Source organism: Podarcis cretensis (assembly GCF_951804945.1).
Source record: "Podarcis cretensis genome assembly, chromosome: 14".
Lineage (NCBI taxonomy): Eukaryota > Metazoa > Chordata > Lepidosauria > Squamata > Lacertidae > Podarcis > Podarcis cretensis.
The window spans coordinates 14,041,414-14,061,158 of record NC_137183.1 but is presented as its reverse complement, the minus strand read 5'-3'; the positions used below and the strand labels follow the sequence as shown (position 1 = coordinate 14,061,158).

The window sequence follows — 19,745 nt, the reverse complement described above, 5'->3', positions numbered from 1 at the left end:
TATGCCTTTGAAGAGCCAGTAAGCCATCTTAGATTATTAGCAATTTAAGATGACTGTATTATCAGCAAATACTGTTGTGAACCTTGCTTGCACCTTTAAACTTCATTTGAACTGTCACAGACTGTTTTACATTTCTCCCCCTCCACCCCCACAGGTGTATGTATTGTTGGCACCTGTCTGTCCCGAGAGACAATGAAGTGCGCCTCCGGTGCAAAGTCAAACTTTTGGAGAATCACAGTGCCTGATGTGGCTGCAGAGACTGGCAACTCGTAACTGTTACCTCCTGCATTGTTATTGCTGCAATAGCAGCACCAAAGTGACCTCTCTGAGGTGCAAGCCTAGACAGTGTACAGTGGTACCTCGCAAGACGAATGCCTCGTAAGACGAAAAACGCGCAAGACGAAAGGGTTTTTCGATTTTTGAGTTGCTTTGCAAGACGATTTTCCCTATGGGCTTGCTTCGCAAGACGAAAACGTCTTGCATGTTTGTTTTCTTTTTCTTACGTCCCAGGCCCCGGGCGGCCGCGCGGATGGGTCGGCGCTGGCGGGAGCCTCGTTTGTGGGCGCCGCCGCCGCCTCGTCGCCTCTCCCTTCCAAATCCTGGGCGCAGCGCCCGTACAGGATAGCCAGCACCAGCAACGCCAAGAGCAGCGCGGCCAAGAGCTGCGCCAGCAGCGCGGCGGACTTTTTGCCCACGTAGAAGCCCGAGCGCAACTTGACGGTCATGGTGGCCGGTTGAAAGCAAGGGGGGAGCCTGAGCGACTGAGGAAGAAATTCAGCACAGGATGCGTGCTTCGCAAGACAAAAAAAATCGCAAGACGAAAGAACTCGCAGAACGAATTAATTTTGTCTTGCGAGGCACCACTGTATATGGAGGTACTGCCCAGACGACAAAACCACCCCCCTTGGCCTCACTGATGTGGTCCAAAGGAAAGCACAGTGCCGGATTTACGTATAAGCTAAACAAGCTATAGCTTAGGGCCCCACTCTCTTGGGGGGCCCTAACAAATTTAAAGGAAAAAACACCAGGATGTATATTTCCAAAATATAAGAAAAAAAATAAAACCTACATACAGCAACAGTGTTTTGTGTTGTGTAGGCTCCTATGATGTAAGTAATGGGCCCCGCCTGCTAGCCTGCTCCCTAAAATATCACTGGTTTGCTCATTTCTATATATAGGGTGCCTACATGCTGCATGGACTGGTTGCATGGCATATATTCAACACAAAAAACAGCAACAATTTGTTGTTGACAAAGGACAGCTGGACGTATAAAGGGCCCCATTACCTTCAGTAGCTTAGGGCCTCATCAAACCTAAATCTGGCCCTGGGAAAGCAGAGCAATACACTTGGCACCAGCTTGGCTGGTGGCTTTAGATGAGATTTATTGCCACCCACCCACAATTTTTTCTCGCACTCTACTGGCAGGAAGCTTTCTACCAGTGTGTAGATAGATTTCAGGCAGCTTAAATACTGCCCTACCTGTGTACCTTAACGGCCCTCAGCCAACTTCATGGTGGCTTTTGGCTTGCTTTCTTACAGTGCCGCCCTAACTCCTGCCAGGTAGAGGTGGGGCTTGATGGAATGGCACAGGCAGTGCCAGACCTCCAGTGCTTGTGCTGACCAGGGCAAAAAGTGATGGCCGGGAGCAAGAAATGTTCCAAGGCTGGCACAGTGAACTGGCCTGGATCTAGCCTGTTGCTGTTGCGTGAATCTGCTGGCCTCTCTAAGCAGAGATGCCATTGGAGGCTACCATTGGGACCAAGTGCATTGGGGTACATTTGCCGGGGAGCTTCCTTGTTGCCAATGGAGCATCCCTGCTGGTACAGCTGGGCTGGGCTGGGCTAGGCTGGGTGGAGAGAAACCTTCGCTCCACCCAAACCCTCTCCAAGATGGCACATTAAGGGTTTAGATTACTTACCCAGCTATCATCCATAATACACCTACAAAGGAGTGAACTCTATTGAACACGGAACAACTTCCCAGCAAACATGCATAGGATTGTACTGTTTGTCTTTAAGATGCTACAGGCCTGCAACAGGCTACCCCTCACCCGGAGTTTGATGTTAATGGTAAAACAGAAACAATACATCAAAACATGCATTAATAAATCATTGAAGTCATATTTTAATTCACTTTAGTTGATTTCATGTTGGAATATTCAACATATTGTTGCAAGTCCAAGGAAAAAATATTTTTTACTAATCAGGTCATACTAGAACACATTTAAATTATTTAATATCAAACTCATTTCAAGGCCCTGTGGAAATTTATCGCAAATGCATTTCATTATATTCCTTGAAATTATAAATCTAGAATAATAAATGATGCTGTTCAGATGAAATCTTAGAAAATTTTAAATTGGCATTTCATTAAATTTGACTTGAAACCTACTGAGTTGATTTAGTATGATTGACATTCATCTCTTGAAATTCATTTTAATCTAATGTAATTCTTCCCCAAATAATTTGGGGAGGAGGCGTAGCTGGATATAGCATCTGCTTTGCACCCAGAAGGTCTCATCTTAGATCTCCAGGAAAGGCTGAGAGGGACTACTATCTGAAATTGATTACAGCTTCTATCTGTTGATTAGAGTATGGTGCTGATAATGCCAAGGCTGTAGGCTCAATCCCTGAATGGGACAGCTGCATATTCCTGCATTGGAGAGGGCTGGACTAGATGATTATCAGGGTCCCTTTCAACTCTACAATTCTATCATTCTATGAAATCCAGGAGAGCTGCTGTGTCAGTATAGACAGTAATAAGCTTGATGGACCAATGATTTGACTCAATATAAGACAGCTTCTAATGTTCCTATTATATTGGTTGGAAAGGAATAGGACCACACCCAAATCTCCTACCACTGATGGAAAACAAATGACAGTGAAGGTACCTGGTTGTGGTGTGACAGCTGTACTACATGAAAAACAGGTGAGGTTAGAAGCTCTATGGGTTTCTTTTTTCACCTTAGTTTTCTCCCTGCAAATTGGTTGTTATTCCACCATCTTTGGGGCTACTGCAAGTCTGCTGAGACCTCTTCTGCATTGGTATTGGAGTTTTGGCTATGTAAGCATGAGCATAGGAAGACTCGAATTGGTTTTTAGTGTATATCTATAACTATATATATGATTTGGATTTTGCTGTCAAATGGTGGCATCAAAGTGATGTTTTCAGTTGTTGAAGTGTATATTGTAAAGTGTCAGATCCTGGGACCCTGTTGCTCTTCAGCGTTTGTAAAAATACGTTTGTGTCACTGATATGTACAAAATGCATATATTTGATTCCAGGTTTTGCTTGCTAAGAGTAAAACGTTAGCACGTTTTTGTGGTTGCCTCGGATGAGCAAAACTGGAGGCAGGTTCCTTGAGAGAATTTCTAACCAAGCCATATAGAGGTAATCAGATATAATTCCTTTTCTTGCTACTGGTAGAGTCCTGTTGAATGGAATAGGATGAAAGTATTAGTAATATTCTTCAGTAATACAACAATATTCCCCTCCAAATAACATTTCAGCCACTATCTGAGCCTTTTCCATCCCTGAATGTCATTTGAAATGACCAGTCATTACTAAAGAGGTGCCATTTTTTACAAATCCTTGCTCAGATTAAAAAAGTACACTTAAAAAGAACAATCAAATAATAGCACAAAAATCTTAGCTAAAAAGTCAACAAAAGCCTGTACAGTACATTACTTTCATTCCCATTAACAGCTTCAAATACAGGGCCTTATAGATACCAGTGAACCTCACTCCTTTGTCCTTGAGTTCTCACTTAAAAATCTCCTGGCAAAGTTTGGCTTGCTTTCTGAACAAATCAAAATTAAATCTGTGTCACTTACAGAACAATCAGATTAGCAGCCCTAGAATGTTCCTGAAGGAGTTCGTTCAAACGGACCTGGCGGTAGCTCTGTTTAAAAAGAAACAAAATTTACTGCAATAAAAAAAGGGGGGGTCTTGACTTAAAGCAGAGTTTAGTGATCATAAAAAATTCACACAGGTCATACTTCTGTAAGTCATACTTGGTCTAAATTATATGGACTGCAAATTGGGAAGCATTAAGTTTATGATTGCTTGAGGAAAACCTAAAAAAACAACCCCCTGAAACATTTCATATTCCGTTGTCATTGCCATATTAATATGCACCAAAACTTATTTTTAGTCTGCTGCATAATGAAATACTGATGGCTATAAAATATAGCTTCACTTAAGAGACATGAAACAGTGAGATTAATTTTTAAATCTCTTAAAACTCGTTTGCTGCATGTTTTCGAGTTGATGATCCTACTGAAGATCAACAATTTCCCAGTTTCCACGGGCACCTTTTGTGGAGAATCCTTTACTTATTTGGAGGGAATATAGAATATAATCTACCTTCTCTATAGAATGCTCCCTACCCACACGACACAGCATATTTCCTAACTAAGTTTGCCTGGGCAATGATATTGCTTTTTTTTCTTTTTTTGCATTTTTAATCCCCCCCCCCCAATAAAAGAACATTTCTGCCTCTTACCTACCGCCCCCCTCCCCTGCAAAAGCGATTTTATTCCATGGCTTCAACATTTCAAGTAATTTTACTTTTCTGCTTCCCATTTTATTACATTCAATAGCTGCGGCATATCTATATCAGCAACTTAAAGAGCAGCTCCATGCATGTTTATTCAGAAGCAAGCCCCACTATATTAAATGGAATTTATTTCCAGCATAAGGGTGGATAGGATGGTGTCCTTAAACTGAATTCTCACTCTCTCTTCCCAAGGACCCTTGGAGTAACATTCTTCTGTTAGGGACTTGAAATGTGATGCAGACAACCCATAGCCCCCTACCCAAATTGCAGTTCCCGGGATTCTTCCACACAGGGGACCTTTCTTAGCCCAATAGCCCACATTCCAGCATGGGCAACTTCCCAGGCCCTTAAAGCAGTGACAGGTGGGGCTATGTGTAAAGGAAGCAGAGCAATCAATATATTTGTCATTGTATAGTAGATAATATTCCAGCCATGCAAAAGGCAGAGGTTTATACACACACACACACACACACACACACACACACACACACACACACACCATCTCTCCATCCTCGATCCAGGAAAACCAGAAGCATTATCACAGATCATGGGCACATTCCAGCCCAGCAGAAGCACTCAAGGAAGGTGTGGCCTGTGAAAAGGTGGGTGGCCTGTAGAGAGTCCCACAGGCCAAGTGCAGAGGCTGGGTAAAAGGTAAAGGTAAAGATGGTTAAGTCCAGTCAAAGGCGACTGTGGGGTTGCGGCGCTCATCTCGCTTTCAGGCCGAGGGAGTCAGCGTTTGTCCACAGGCAGCCTTCCGGGTCATGTGGCCAGCAGGAATAAACCGCTTCTGGTGCAAGAGGACACCGTGACGAAAACCAGAGCGCATGGAAACGCCGTTTACCTTCCCGCCGCAGCGGTACCTATTTATCTACTTGCACTTTTGACGTCCTTTTGAACTGCTAGGTTGGCAGGAGCAGGGACCGAGCAACGGGAGCTCACCCTGTTGCGGGGATTCGAACCACGACCTTTCGACTGGCAAACCCAAAAGGCTCAGTGGTTTAGACCACAGGGCCATGTAAAAACTGGTAAATATTTCATTGCGCATATGCCCTTAGTCTAGTGGTTTATTACTGTCAATTGGAACCAGTCCATCTCAAAACATTAGAAGCAGTGTCTTTAAAGCCTGCATGCCATCTTGAGTCCCCTCTGGACAGATTAATGCCATAAATAAACAATATCATTCAGCAGCTGTTTTGACTAGTAGCAGTGCACCTGCCTTAATTCTATACAAGGGGTTCAAATTAAATACTGTTTTCTGCCAAACTTCACCATTTGAAGAGATGCTCACCAATTTCCTGACTGCTAATGAAGCTAGGTTCTCTTTTTCCTTTGTGACCTACCAGATTTGCCTTATTGTTCTCAGGTAGTGCTTGTGCACGATTTTCCTTTCTGACTAGCCATCCCACAATGTCAAAAGTAATGGCAGGTATTGCTCTTTACCTTTTCCTTGACTGCTTCCAGCTCTGCATCAGTGATTTTCCATGGTGCCTCTCTCTTTAATTTCTCAGCAGTTGTTAAATCTTTGCAGCTTTCATGAAGGCGGTATGGTTCAATCATCTCTTCAAAGAATTTCCAGCTGGAACAGAAATTATAAAGGAGGCATCACTGCGGGACTCTAACTCATTATTTCACAGATATACCTTAGAATGGGATAGACTCTGTTGGCTTTGGAATTGTGGCTGAATTTCATTCAAAATCTTTAGACTTCATGCATCAGATTTTATGCTCCGTTATATATGAGCAGCTTCATTGTGGAAACACCTTGTCTAGACAGGTCTGCATTTGTCACTGCTAAGCTTTTTATCTATCTTAAATGTAAAATAAAACATAGCAGCAAAGTATACTACATTCATTTCTGTGTACACAAGAAGAAAACAATAGTTTTCTCTTTTCCTTGTTTTGACTCCTGTTGTTTGGCTGTATTACTAAAACCAGGCATAGGCAAACTCCGGCCCTCCAAATGTTTGGGACTACAATTCCCATCATCCCTAGCTAACAGGATGATGGGAATTGTAGTCCCAAACATCTGGATGGCCGGAGTTTGCCTATGCCTGCTAAAACTGTGGAGGAAGCAACAACAACAACAAAAAGGGGGGAGGGGGGAGGCCACAATCCAGCATTTGGGCTACACTTCAATGTGCACCTAATTCTGTCTTGAATTGCGACTATAGTTTGTCAATAATAGCTTTTCAGAGATACGAAACTGGCATGTGAAGTCACAAGTCATTATGCCACAGGTATTGATTCTTAGTGTCCTGCCATGGTCTCTGGTTAAATTAGTTTGTCAGATTTTCATTACACTCAGATTTGTACCATGGAAGAGCCCAAACAAGCCCTCTGCCCCTGAGCAGTGCAGCAGAACATGGGTGTAGATTGCTATTACTGTAACGTCCAATACATGAGACAGGACAGAAGGCCCTATTTCTTATTTCAGCACCAAGTGTCATGTCTTGACTGGTGGAGTCCTTGCCAGATGATGACCAGGAGGCCCCAGCCTTGCACCAAGTCTTGAGTCAGGCTCCATGTGGGAGCAAGGAGCCAGAAATCTGTGATAAGGCTGAAGTGGAGCCATCCACATGCAGGATGAGTTTGGCCTCTGAGATCAAGGCCCCAAACTCAGGGGAGATGCTGTGTCACAAACTACCAGATGGAAACCTGGACCACCTGGACAAGTGCCAGCCTATAGGCAAGTACTGCTTGGGAATAAAGGTTTCGTCTCAAGGAGACCTCCAGATGAAGGCAGTTGATAGAAGTCAACTAAGATTGGGATGCGTTTAAGGCAGCTCCAGCTCAAAACCCCCAGTGGAGGAGGTTGGAAATGCTGCTGGAACAACGTTTGTGTAACACCAGCACTCTGCTCTGCCTGATCCTCTGCTTCTCCAACTCTACTCTTAGGAGTGCTGGGTCAAAAAGTACTTTTGTATTTAGAAATTTACTAAAATCGTATTTTCACTTATTTCAATTTCTGAGTTACAGTACCATCTTATACATGCCTAAAGGTAAAGGTAAAGGAACTCCTGACCATTAGGTCCAGTCGCAGACGACTCTGGGGTTACAGCGCTCATCACGCTTTACTGGCTGAGGGAGCTGGCGTACAGCTTCCGGGTCATGTGGCCAGCATGACTAAGCCGCTTCTGGCAAACCAGAGCAGTGCACGGAAATGCCATTTACCTTCCTGCCGGAGTGGTACCTATTTATCTACTTGCACTTTGACGTGCTTTTGAACTGCTAGGTTGGCAAGAGCAGGGACCAAGTAACGGGAGCTCACCCCGTCGCAGGGATTCAAACTGCCGACCTTCTGATCGGCAAGCCCTAGGCTCTGTGGTTTAGACCACAGCACCACCCACATTCCTACTCAGAACTAATCCACATTGAGTTCAATGAAGCCTACTTCCAGGTAAGTGTTATAGGATCACAGCAACATCATCATCATCATTATTAAAAGCTGATCTTACCTCTCTTTGTTTGGTTTCATATTGATATCACCAATGATGTGAATGTCAGCAAACTTTATTCTGAACTTGCTTAAAAGTGAAGCCATCCTGAAAACAAAAGGAAAGGTGTATTTTTAGCATTGTGATTCAGAATGCTGATAAATAAATAACTAGTTAAAGAGTTAAAATATAGTAAAGGTGCATTAATTGGTACTTCTCAGTTATAGAATGTGGTGAACATGGCATGGATGAGCTAGTTGATATAGCTGAAAACCAAGAGCAGTGAGAAGTAAAACCAGTGGGCTTTACATGGGCTGCAGCACTGGCATTATTTTCAGGACCAAGTAACAGTCATAGAATCACAGAAAAGTAGAGTTGGGTGGTATCCTGAAGGTCATCTAATCCAACCCCTGCAAGGCAGGAATTTCAACATGCAGACCTCTTCTAATCTGATACCACAACAGACCCTGCTTAGCTTGAAAAAGAGCAGACAGAGGGCATGTTTTGTCAAAATAAATAAAATAATTAAAAAATTGTTCAGTAGCACCTTAGAGACCAACTAAGTTTGTTCTGGGTATAAGCTTTCATGTGCATGCACACTTCTTCAGATACCACTCTTCTTCATGTTTTGTAACACTGAAAATATCTCCAAACTAACAATGTAAGAGAATAATGCAGGTTTGAGACTACTACTAATACGTAGAATTTATATAGCACTTCAGATAGCTCTGCATATTGTCTCAGTAATTCTTAAAAGGACCCTGTAACAGGCAGTTAGGACTGATAATACAGTACAAGGTCATCAACAGCAATTTCCCCTCTCTCTCTCCCCTCGCCTCATGCACAAATAATCTTTATAAGCAACGAAACCTTAAGCAGAACATTAAAGCTATACATACATTAGCTTTTCCTCTTCCAGGCGGGTGACTTTTCCACCAGTAAAAATCCTTAATTTACAATCTTTCCATTTTTTGCGGAGGGTGAGCATGTAGGGAATTAGGAGTATTAACCCTGCATAGACAGATTTTATTAAATTAAATATATACCAAAACTAGAGCAACACATAATAATAAATAGCCACTTTTATTGCTATTAAAATTGTGTTCCCCGATTTTTTAAATTTTTCAGATAATTGGTTATTTATTTTTATTTTGCAAACCCTACCTTGACTATTCAGTCTCCCAAACGCCATCACTGTGTGATGTTCCTTTCAGCGACTTACCTCCGTCATCAAACAGCCACCATACGTCAATGGTACCTTTCCCTTGCTTTTTTTTAAACTGAGCGCTGGCTTCCAGTAACCGCTGATTGAATTCCCCAACATGCATCGAAGAGATTGTGCTAATGCTGCTTTCTGAAAGGAGAGGACATACTCAGAGCCTTTCTGCACAATCACCGAAAGTGCTCCACAACACACCAGCTTAGCACTTAGAAGGCAGTTAAGTACAATGGGAAATGCTTATTTAGCCTTTGAGCACTTCATGGATCATACATTTAAGTTTCATAACCCAGGGGACGGAGCATGGATTTACTAGAGCGAAGTGAGTGAGAACCACCCTCTTTTGTTTTTAAATAACTTGTCGCTACTTTGAATTATGTTTGGTTAGTGTCATTCAGTTGTTCAAAAGGCTGTGAGATTAGTGGCTTGAAATGCAGTGAGTTTGTTCATTACCCACACTGCATTTCAAACTGCCTTTGTGTGGGATGTGATACATAGATAGCAGTCAAGTACAACATTCCTTGTTTTCCTAGAGTGGACATGCAAGGGGATGTTTGGTCCAGCCAGTCGGAATTTCCTGTTTCCTCCTGGGTAGGGACATACCTGTTCTTGTATGTGACTAGAGGTGGGCATGACCTTACCTGGGCAGGTAACAAACCCACAAGACATGCAGCCCTCCTCTCTCTTTTCCATATTCCTTTCGTTGTGTGAACTGCAGTGACTGTCAGGCTGCAGTCACTGGGATTAACCCCCCATATGGGGTAGATCCACATGTATATACCATATTTTTCACTCTATAACACGCACCAGACCATAAGACTCACCTAGTTTTTGGAGGAGGAAAACAAGAAAAAAAATATTCTGAATCCCAGAAGCCAGAACAGCAAGAGGGATTGCTGCACAGTAAAAAGCAGCGAAAGCAACGCAAAGCGCAAAGCTTCAGCGAAAGCAATGCAAAGCGTCTTCAGGGCAGCAGGAGGAACGCTCCCCCTGCCCTGAAGAGGCTTCGCGCGGCTATCCCAGAAGCCAGAACGCCAGATCGCTGCGCAGCAATCCCTCTTGCTGTTCTGGCTTCTGGGATAGCTGCACAGCCTGCATTTGCTCCATAAGGCACACACACATTTCCTCTTACTTTTCAGGAGGGGAAAGTGCATCTTATAGAGCGAAAAATACGGTACTTTGTAACTAAGTCTGCCTTCAGGGATCCAACTGTGAACTGAATGTGAGTAAACTTCTGTTATATACTTTACACAAGATTGTGGTGTGTTTATTCTTTTAAGGGGGATATAAGGGAACTTACCAGGAAGCTAATAGTGAGAGGCTTAAACAAGCCTGCAACCAGCTACCCACTATGCATTTGAAAGAGGAATGTAAAACTCTGCTAAGATATAGAACTTGCTAGCGTAAGTTCGGAAGGATATTAAAACAGGAAAGGTCATGCGTGTCAGGTGAAGAGATCCCTGCTCCCTCTCTGACGTGTCTTATACACAGAAAAGTACGGTACTTGACAGTTTTTGTTGCAACAGACTAACATGGATACCCTTGGGTTCCCTTCTGAAATTGGTTCATCGGGAAAACTAGTTGGTGACCAATAAGCTATTATGTATTTTATCTTTCAGCTTCAGGGCTTGCCTTTTTTGGGTATAGTCTTTGTAATGTTGAGCTTGGCGGCTCTTCTGAAGTATCTCTGGATGCCACCATTTCCTTCTTCAAATTCACTGTCCTTAATGGTAGCCTCTAGAACTTGCCTCTCCTGCTCCAGCTTCTTCAATTCCTCTGTCAAAAGAATACAAGACTGTCAATAATAATTGCTTGTGAGTTGAGAAAGACAGATAAGATCCAGTTAGGTCTGTGGCATTTGAACCTCACTGAATGAAATTGCTTTTCATTGGCCACGATTACCTTGCATTAAATAGATTCTTAAAGGTAAAGGGACCCCTGACCGTTAGGTCCAGTCATGGCCGACTTTGAGGTTGTGGCGCTCATCTTGCTTTACTGGCCAAGGGAGCCGGTGTACAGCTTTCGGGTCTTGTGGCCAGCATAACTAAGCCGCTTCTGGCAAACGCCGTTTACCTTCCCGCCTATTTATCTACTTGCACTTGACGTGCTTTCAAGCTGCTAGGTTGGCAGGAGCAGGGACCGAACAACGGGAGCTCACCCAGTTGCGGGGATTTGAACCGCCAACCTTCTGATCGGCAAGCCCTAGGCTCTGTGGTTTAGACCACAGCACCACCCATGTCCCATAATAGATCCTTACGCAGGAACAAAAAAAATGTTCAGAGTTTCTTGTGTTGACTTCTAAGCTCAATATGCTAATAATGCTAATGTATGCAAACTTAAACTGAAAGCATGGTCAATGTCCAGCACAAATATTTAATTTCTCTGTTTTGTTTCACTACATTCTGGACAAGTACTCCTGTGTAGAGATGGGAAGGCCTGGCAAAGACCCGGAAAAATTGGAAAAAAACAGATTTCCCCCCCCCAGTTTTCCCCCAAGCTGTTTTTTCTGGAAACATTGAAAAAAACAGTTTGATATAGTTTGAATATTCCACCCTCCTTTTTTTTGGGGGGGGGAAATGGGGGAAACTGGGTCCCCCCCAATTGTTTTCCAGGCCTTCCCATCTCTACTGTGGAAAGAGATTTGGACTACAATCCTATAGCACCTTATTTGGGACCAAGCCCCACTGAGCTCCATGGGAATCACTTCTGAACAAACAGATACAGGAATGAGCTGTTTGCAAAGTAATGCTGTAAATAAGGTGATACAGAAAGTATACCTAGTTCCACAGAAAGGACAGTGGCAGAAATATAATTTCCTTTCAATTACATTCCCATGTAAATATATGGTTTTTGCATGATTATAACCACTTTCAAATTTCATCAAAATTAAAACACAGGTGAAGTAAAGACTGTCCTTTTTAAAAAAAGAAGTTGTAGTTGAATGTGAACAGACCAATTTTTTTTACCCATTTCCAGTCTTCTACATAAATTTACTCTAGATCTGTTCAGAATGTTGGGAGTTCTTTGTTTAAGATTCTGTTGTAATTTATTGTTCCTCTTATCTTCTTTCTCCTATTTCAGTTTCTTAGCATTTGGAGTGTTTAATGGTACAGAATTGATATCTGCTATTATTTCATTGTAATCTTCTAGGATGTATCTCAGATTAGTAAAAAAACAACATATCAGCTAGTTTCCTCACTATTTTTAAGCAAGAGATTATAACAGGTAGTTCTTCTGGAGACAAGCCAACGAATAGAACATTGTCCTGTCCTGAATTCTAGCCACGCAGATCACGGGATTATTTGGCTGGAAAGAAAAGTTTGATTTTCTATATAGTAGAACGCAGCAAACAAATCAGCTGTATTTGTCCGTCTGTTCCAGTTTGATAAGAGAGGGATTTGTGTGTGTACAGAGTAAGACCCACCTCAAATATTTCACTTAGAGCATTAATATTTGTGGGTGGATTCTGAGCAATTTGAGGATAGAAACTGTGGATAGAAATGAGCGAAGGCAGCAGGTGGCAGCAGAGAGTTGCAATTTTGCATGATGATTGCAACCAAATATTGATTTCAAGCTAATTCTTGGAGATTAGCGATGGGAATCTCGTTGCTCTCCAGATAATGGCAGATTGAAACTATCTTCAGCCTTTGCCAGCATGGCCATTGGTCAGGGATGGCTGAAGTTGCAGTCCAGCCACACCTGGAGCTTCACAGGTTCCTCATCTTAATATTTCCCTGCCCTGTTCTTAATATTTTTGGGGGGGATCTTTCCCTTCTGGAAACCCTCTAAAATGAAAGGCAAGACCAAAAGGTAAAGGACCCCTGGGTGGTTAAGTCCAGTCAAAGGCGACTATGGGGTTGCGGCGCTCATCTCGCTTTCAGGCTAAGGGAGCTGGCGTTTGTTCACAGACAGCTTTCTGGGTCATGTGGCCAGCAGGACTAAACTGCTTCTGGCGCTACGGAACACTGTGAAAACAGAGCGCTGAAGGACCGTCTCTTTAAAGCCCTTTGCTTGTCTATGGGGCAGGTGCAAGGAGTGTAGCTTGAGAGGATTAATCTGGGCTGAGAATGATGTAGGAACTTGGATCTGGAACTCCAGTAAACTAGGGTAGGTAGCTCTAGCGACCTGTCCATGGTGCTGAAAGCCTTGTAACTTTGTGTCCTTGTTCACCAGGTCCGGATCTCAGATTATATTCCTCTGCCAACCTGCCATTCTATCCTTCACCTTCCAACATTCTCATCCCAGGGGTCTTGATCATGGATTGCGATATGTTTGCATGTTCATTTCCTGTTTTTACTAACTGTTCCTGGCCACTTCTGGGATCTTACCCAGCTGTCTGTGGGCTTATCCCAGGGTGGTGGTGGTGGTGATGATGATAATGATAATGATAATGATAATGATAATGATAATGATAATGATAATGATAATGATAATAATAATAATAATAATAATAATATATCTCATTTATACCCTGCGGGTGTAAATACCAGCGCAGGTGGTGCTGTGGTCTAAACCACAGAGCCTAGGGCTTGCCGATCAGAAGGTTGGCGGTTCGAATCCCTGCGACGGGGTGCGCTCCCGTTGTTTGGTCCCTGCTCCTGCCAACCTAGCAGTTTGAAAGCACGTCAAAGTGCTAGTAGATAAATAGGTACCACTCTGATGGGAAGGTAAACGTTGTTTCTGTGCACTGCTCTGGTTCACCAGAAGTGGCTTAGTCATGCTGGCCACATGACCCGGAAGCTGTACGCCGGCTCCCTCGGCCAGTAAAGTGAGATGAGCGCCACAACCCTAGAGTTGTCTGTGACTGGACCTAACGGTCAGGGGTCCCTTTACCTTTACCCTGCCCATCTGGCTGGGTTTCCCCAGCCACTCTGAGCGGCTCCCAACAGAATATTAAAAACACGATAAAACATCAAACATTAAAAACTTCCCTAAACAGGGCTGCCTTCAGATGTCTTCTAAAAATCAGATAGTTGTTTATTTCCCTGACGTCTGCTGGGAGGGCATTCCACAGGGCGGGTGCTACCACCAAGAAGGCCCTCTGCCTGGTTCCCTGTAACCTCACTTCTTGCAGGGAGGGAACCGCCAGAAGACCCTCAGAGCTGGACCTCAGTGTTGGGGCTGAACGATAGCCTGCCAGTTCTGATGTGAGAATTTCCTCAAGCACAGGAACTTCTGTTTTCTAAATGGGGAGTGCTTTGAACATACAGTGGAAATTGCTGTGCACTTGGGGAGTATTCATCTATTATTACCTGGTGATCTGAATCCTGACCAGATTCCCCCCCCCCCCAGCCCAGATTGAGTGTTATCTACTGAAATCCTTTCTCTGACAATTCTACAGGGACAGCACAGCTTTCTAGCCCATTGATTATCTTCCCCTCCACTTTTATGTCTAGATTTCCATTTGATTTCTTTTATCGCAACTATGGGGCATAAAATCCCCCACTAATTATACATATCTTAAGAGTTCCCAATCTCCAGAGAAGATAATTAACCAAATCAATGGCCATGCCATAAAAGTAATTGAGCTGGTGCGTTTGGAAACTAGTGGAATTTTTGAGGAAATGTGCTTGTTTACAGGAATAATGCCTCTAGTGCACGAATTTTGTGAAGTTCAGTTCATTAAGCCAGTGTGGTGTAGTGGTTAGAGCGGTGGACTCGTAATCTGGGGAACTGGGTTCGCGTCTCCGCTCCTCCACATGCAGCTGCTGGGTGACCTTGGGCCAGTCATACTTCTCTGAAGTCTCTCAGCCTCACTCACCTCACAGAGTGTTTGTTGTGGGGGAGGAAGGGAAAGGAGAAAGTTAGCCGCTTTGAGACTCCTTAGGGTAGTGATAAAGCAGGATATCAAATCCAAACATACCTTGAACCAGGAGGACTTGCGATATGTCAAACCCTTGACTTATTCGAGCAACAACCACACCAAAGTCAAAGTCAAATGCATCGCTGGAACAAAATATAAAAGTATATATGCATATAAATTGTTTTAACACAGCATTGGAACAGTGACAGTTTACTTGGACATTTTTCACAAGCAGTATGAGAAACAAATGGATTTCTAAAGTTAGAAAGTCCATTTGGAATCCTCCCCCCCACTCTCTCCTTTAACCATCAACAGTGCTTTGATTTCCCAGCTTTTTGGATTCTGATATATAGAATATATGAAGGAGCATTGCAAACATTGGATTAGCACTTGTAACATAATTTGATAAAGGGTATTGAAAAAGGAGATTTAATAGATTGGATAAAAGCATTTAGTCACAGAAAAGAGAAGAGAAAATTATTGGAAACCAGGGAGAGGAGTGGGGGAGGGGGGAGTCCATAGGTCGGAAGAACCCCTATAAAGATATTGAATTCATTATGGATTAATGCAAATAATATTGTATGCTAAAAAAATTCTAAAATACATAAAAGAAGATTCTGACCAGTTCCAGCTCCCAAAATCACTGCCATAGTCACCTATAGAATTCCTGCTTCTATCCTTAACTGAACTATGTTTAAACTTCTACAAGACCTTACACAGTTCTTTTGTGAGTGTGTGTTAGCACAAAGGGTGTGAGCTGGTTTCCAGTAACAACACCAGGAGAAAAAAATCGGGGATAGGGCACAGAAGTGGCAAAGTATATTTCTAGGTGTGCAAGAAATAAAAATAACAGTACAGTAGTACCTTGGTTCTCAAACACCTTGGAACTCCAACCCCGAAAAAACAGAAGTAAGTGTTCCGGTTTTTGAACATTTTTCAGAAACCGAACGTCTGATGCGGTTGTCGGCTATTGTTTCCGGGGCGCCTGCACCAATCAGAAGCTGCGTTTGGTTTTTGAACATTTCAGAAGTCAAACAGACTTCTGGAAAGGGCTAACTTTGGTGCTTTTGTTTTTGCTATTTATTTTGCGTTTTTGTTTTTGAGGCCTTTTTGCTTAATTTGTTTTTGTGACGGTGTGGAACCCAGTTCAGCTACTGGTTGATTGATTGTGTGACTGTGGAAATGGATAAAAGCCCCCCATCCAAACAATGACTATCATCAGTGCAGGTAAGAAAAATATTAATATTAATTTTAATTTTTATCATCTACAATACTATCTTATATATTTTATAGTACAATACATTGATTATTGCTTTCATTTTATGGATCAATAGTCTCGTTAAATAGTAAAATTCATGTTTAATTCTGTTTTAGGGGTTGTTTTTAAAAGTCTGGAACGGATTAATCCGTTTTGCATTACTTTCGATGGGAAAGCATGCCTTGGTTTTGGAACGCTTTGGTTTTAGAACGGACTTCCGGAACGGATTAAGTTTGAGAACCAAGGTACCACTGTAGTAGATGCAGAAGGAAGATGTTGCATAAAAATCACTGTTTTCCATGTTTTTTAATCCACGAGTGGAAATATCTTCTCTGCATTTTCCTGTCAGTGAAAAAGCTCCATGAGCTGGTTTTTTGGGGAGGGGAGAGCAGGAGGGGAAAAAAATTATGCAGTTTATCTATTCCTTCCACTTGTCTGCAAAATGCAGATGAAAGAATATTGGCAGTCCCTGCAACCTGTAGTTTGAGCCATGGAGGGAAGCACAAAGTAGATTTTGCTTGAGATAAATGCCTAATCAAGTTATTTTGCTCTCAGCCATATGGCTCTTTCACAGAGAAACCTCCCTATTTCTTTTCCTTTTTTTAAAAAAATATTTTTTAATTAAATTTCCAAATTTTACATTTCAAATTAAGCCAATGAAGTCAATGAATGTATGGCAGAATAAAAGAAACCTTCCTATTTCAAGGCATGTGTAGGTTGACAAATTTAAAATAGTTTGAAACTAGCTTAATGGTCACGGGTAATTCCAAGAACTTCAGGAATTCTAATTTTGTGAAGTAGCCAATAACTCTTGGCTGGCTGTCCTATGCTATTGGTGAAATTGCAGTCTATAGGATTCTTGTACTGGGAGCCATGACAGTTAAACAGTTTTGAAACAGGCTTAAAATTTGTAGTGTGGCCATCAAAACACATGCTTTTAATGTCAAGCATGATGACTCTTTCGCTCTGCACACCAATATGCATGTGAAGGAGAAATTGGTTTGGGGTTGTGGTCCTAAACATCTCATGTTGATGGCTGGGGGTGGGGAGGCATTGTGTTATAATCTGTGTTTTCTGCCAGGGTGGTGTAGTGGTTAAGAGCGGTGGACTTGTAATCTGGGGAACCTGGTTCACATCTCCGCTCCTCCACATGCAGCTGCTGGGTGACCTTGGGCTAGTCACACTTCTCTGAAGTCTCTCAGCACCACTCACCTCACAGAGTGTTTGTTGTGGGGGAGGAAGGGAAAGGAGAATGTTAGCCACTTTGAGACTCCTTTGGGTAGTGATAAAGCGGGATATCAAATCCAAACTCTTCTTCTTCTTCACATAGGAGGGGGTTTTCTGCTATGTTGGAGGTCCTAGTTTTGACCAATCAGGTGGGAAGGCTGTTACCAGTAGTAACAGGAAGCCCCAAAATGGGGCATTGGGAGGTTGCGTACCAGATCTAGCAGACCCAAAGCCTCATGGATCCCTCAAGGGCTGGTGGTTCTCAGGTCCCTCAGCTATGCCAACTGGTGCAGCAAAAATTGAAAACATTGCCACCATCTTATGCCCTGGCCAACATGAGACACAAGAACTATAGATGTAACGGTGGTCTGTTGTCGCCCTACTCCCCAGCCGGGGTTTTGATTACTCCCAACTTATTGTGTGGTCCACTGTTTGAAACTGGAATCCTCAAGTTTGATGGTGTCTTTATTTGTTGTGACGCCATCAAATTTGGGTCTCTAGCTGTTGTGGGACTACAACTCCCATCATCCCTGACCACTGGTCCTGCAAGCTATGGATGATGGGAGTTGTAGTCCCACAACAGCTGCAGACCCATGTCTGAGAAACACTGCACTATTATTGAGAGATGGCAAACAGTTTCAGTTGTGCCCCAAAGCAGCATGCTAAATTCTTCAACTTACTGTATGACACCCATGTAATTTTCAACTTCTACTGCGGTGGCTTCTTTCCAGTCCTTTTTAAATCCAAGCACCAAAGTATTTGGTCTCATCCTGCCCAAGCCGGAGGCCTAGTAATATTAAGAGGCAGTGTTTAACAAGATGCATGTGCAAGGTTCATCCAAAATGAGAAATAATGGCAAAAGATAACTGAAGTAATGTTCTGGAGAAATTTGAGATTAAATTACATTTGGTGAGTGTCCTTCATGCTTGTACCCAAGCAGCACATATAAAGATTAGCTCTAAATCATCTCGGCTGTAAATGGTTTTTAGATGACAGAAATGTAGCTTTGCTAAATTAGCATATATTTGCATTTTTTTCTGATGCCTGCTCATTAAAACGATTTAATAATTTAAGATCAACAGAGTTTTCATGTTACTGTTCATGTGCTCATTTCTAACATGATAGCACCAGGTTTGTAGCAGCACCCATTATGAACGCATGGCATGAGATTCCTGTAAAGAGTTCTAGTATCTAAGACTAGATCCTTTTATTCAGGTCCTTTTATTTAATTTATTGGTGCAATCCTAAATACAATTACTTGTAAGTCCTATTGAGCACAGCAGGACTTACTTTGAACTTGCTGAATCAGGCTGCAGGATTCCTAGCATCCTAGGAAATAATTCACACCTAGCTGAGCACATTTAGGGGGCCAGGATTTGTGCGCTATTGTCTGGAAGTCCACTCCACTTCACCGTAGGGAGGAGTTGCGGTGGACCATGTGGCTACCCACTCTCCTCCGGGGGGCGAGGGACGAAGTCCAGCATTGCCTGGAGGATCCTGGCCATGTCATCAACCAGCTGGCTGGGTGTGTGTGGCCGGGACCCATTTAAGCAGAGGCACGAGCCAGAGAGCTCCAGGAAATGCAGTGGTGCCTTGCAAGACGAAAAGAATCCGTTCCGCGAGTCTCTTCGTCTAGCGATTTTTTCGTCTTGCGAAGCAACCCTATTAGCGGCTTAGCGGATTAGTGCTATTAGCGCCTTAGCAGCTATTAAAGGCTTAGCGGCTTAGCGGCTAAGAGGCTATTAGCGGCTTAGCGGCTTAGAAAAAGGGGGGGGGAGCGGAAAAAATCGCAAGACTCGCAAGACGTTTTCGTCTTGCGAAGCAAGCCCATAGGGAAATTCGTCTTGCGAAGCGCATTGAAAAACGGAAAACCCTTTCGTCTTGCAGGTTTTTCGTCTTGCGAGGCATTCGTCTTGTGGGGCACCACTGTGTTTAAAAGGCTAGCTGAGAATGTTAGATCTTTGATGCCCCTAAATACACAAGTTATTTAACCTTATGTGCTGAAACTGGCCACCATCTGATGGAAACCAAAGCATGGCTCTCTGCAATCAAGGCCTGGCTGAAAGTCCACTATAGAACATCATCTAACCCCTTCTTAACCTCTATGCTTGAAGAATACATCTCATCCAGATGGTATAGAGTAGGGACAGCCAACTCCCAAGAGACTGGGATCTACTCACAGAATAAAAAACTGGCAGTGATCTACCCCTTTTTGGGGGGGGGGTCAGGTCATAGTTGATTA

At 43.0% G+C, this 19,745-nt stretch overlaps 1 protein-coding gene and 1 long non-coding RNA gene across 3 annotated transcripts in view; one reads left to right on the top strand and one right to left on the bottom strand.

Annotated features, from left to right (window-relative positions):
• The window catches only part of LOC307203067, a 41,341-nt gene extending 22,084 nt beyond the window's left edge, over window positions 1-19,257 (top strand). The window contains exon 2 of the long non-coding RNA XR_013833124.1: window positions 19,189-19,257. This is a non-coding gene — a long non-coding RNA (uncharacterized lncRNA). The remainder of the gene's footprint in view (window positions 1-19,188) is intronic.
• Window positions 2,147-19,745, bottom strand: part of SLC12A1 (solute carrier family 12 member 1) — an 82,339-nt gene continuing 64,740 nt past the window's right edge. For both annotated transcript variants that reach the window (XM_079953188.1, XM_079953187.1), the window contains 9 exons: window positions 18,184-18,290; window positions 15,079-15,161; window positions 10,848-10,991; window positions 9,219-9,350; window positions 8,896-9,007; window positions 8,018-8,104; window positions 6,003-6,138; window positions 3,835-3,902; window positions 2,147-3,431 (listed from right to left, as the gene is read on the bottom strand). In XM_079953188.1, coding sequence (XP_079809314.1) covers window positions 3,296-3,431; window positions 3,835-3,902; window positions 6,003-6,138; window positions 8,018-8,104; window positions 8,896-9,007; window positions 9,219-9,350; window positions 10,848-10,991; window positions 15,079-15,161; window positions 18,184-18,290 — 1,005 coding nt within the window. In that variant the 3' untranslated portion in view covers window positions 2,147-3,295. The remainder of the gene's footprint in view (window positions 3,432-3,834; window positions 3,903-6,002; window positions 6,139-8,017; window positions 8,105-8,895; window positions 9,008-9,218; window positions 9,351-10,847; window positions 10,992-15,078; window positions 15,162-18,183; window positions 18,291-19,745) is intronic.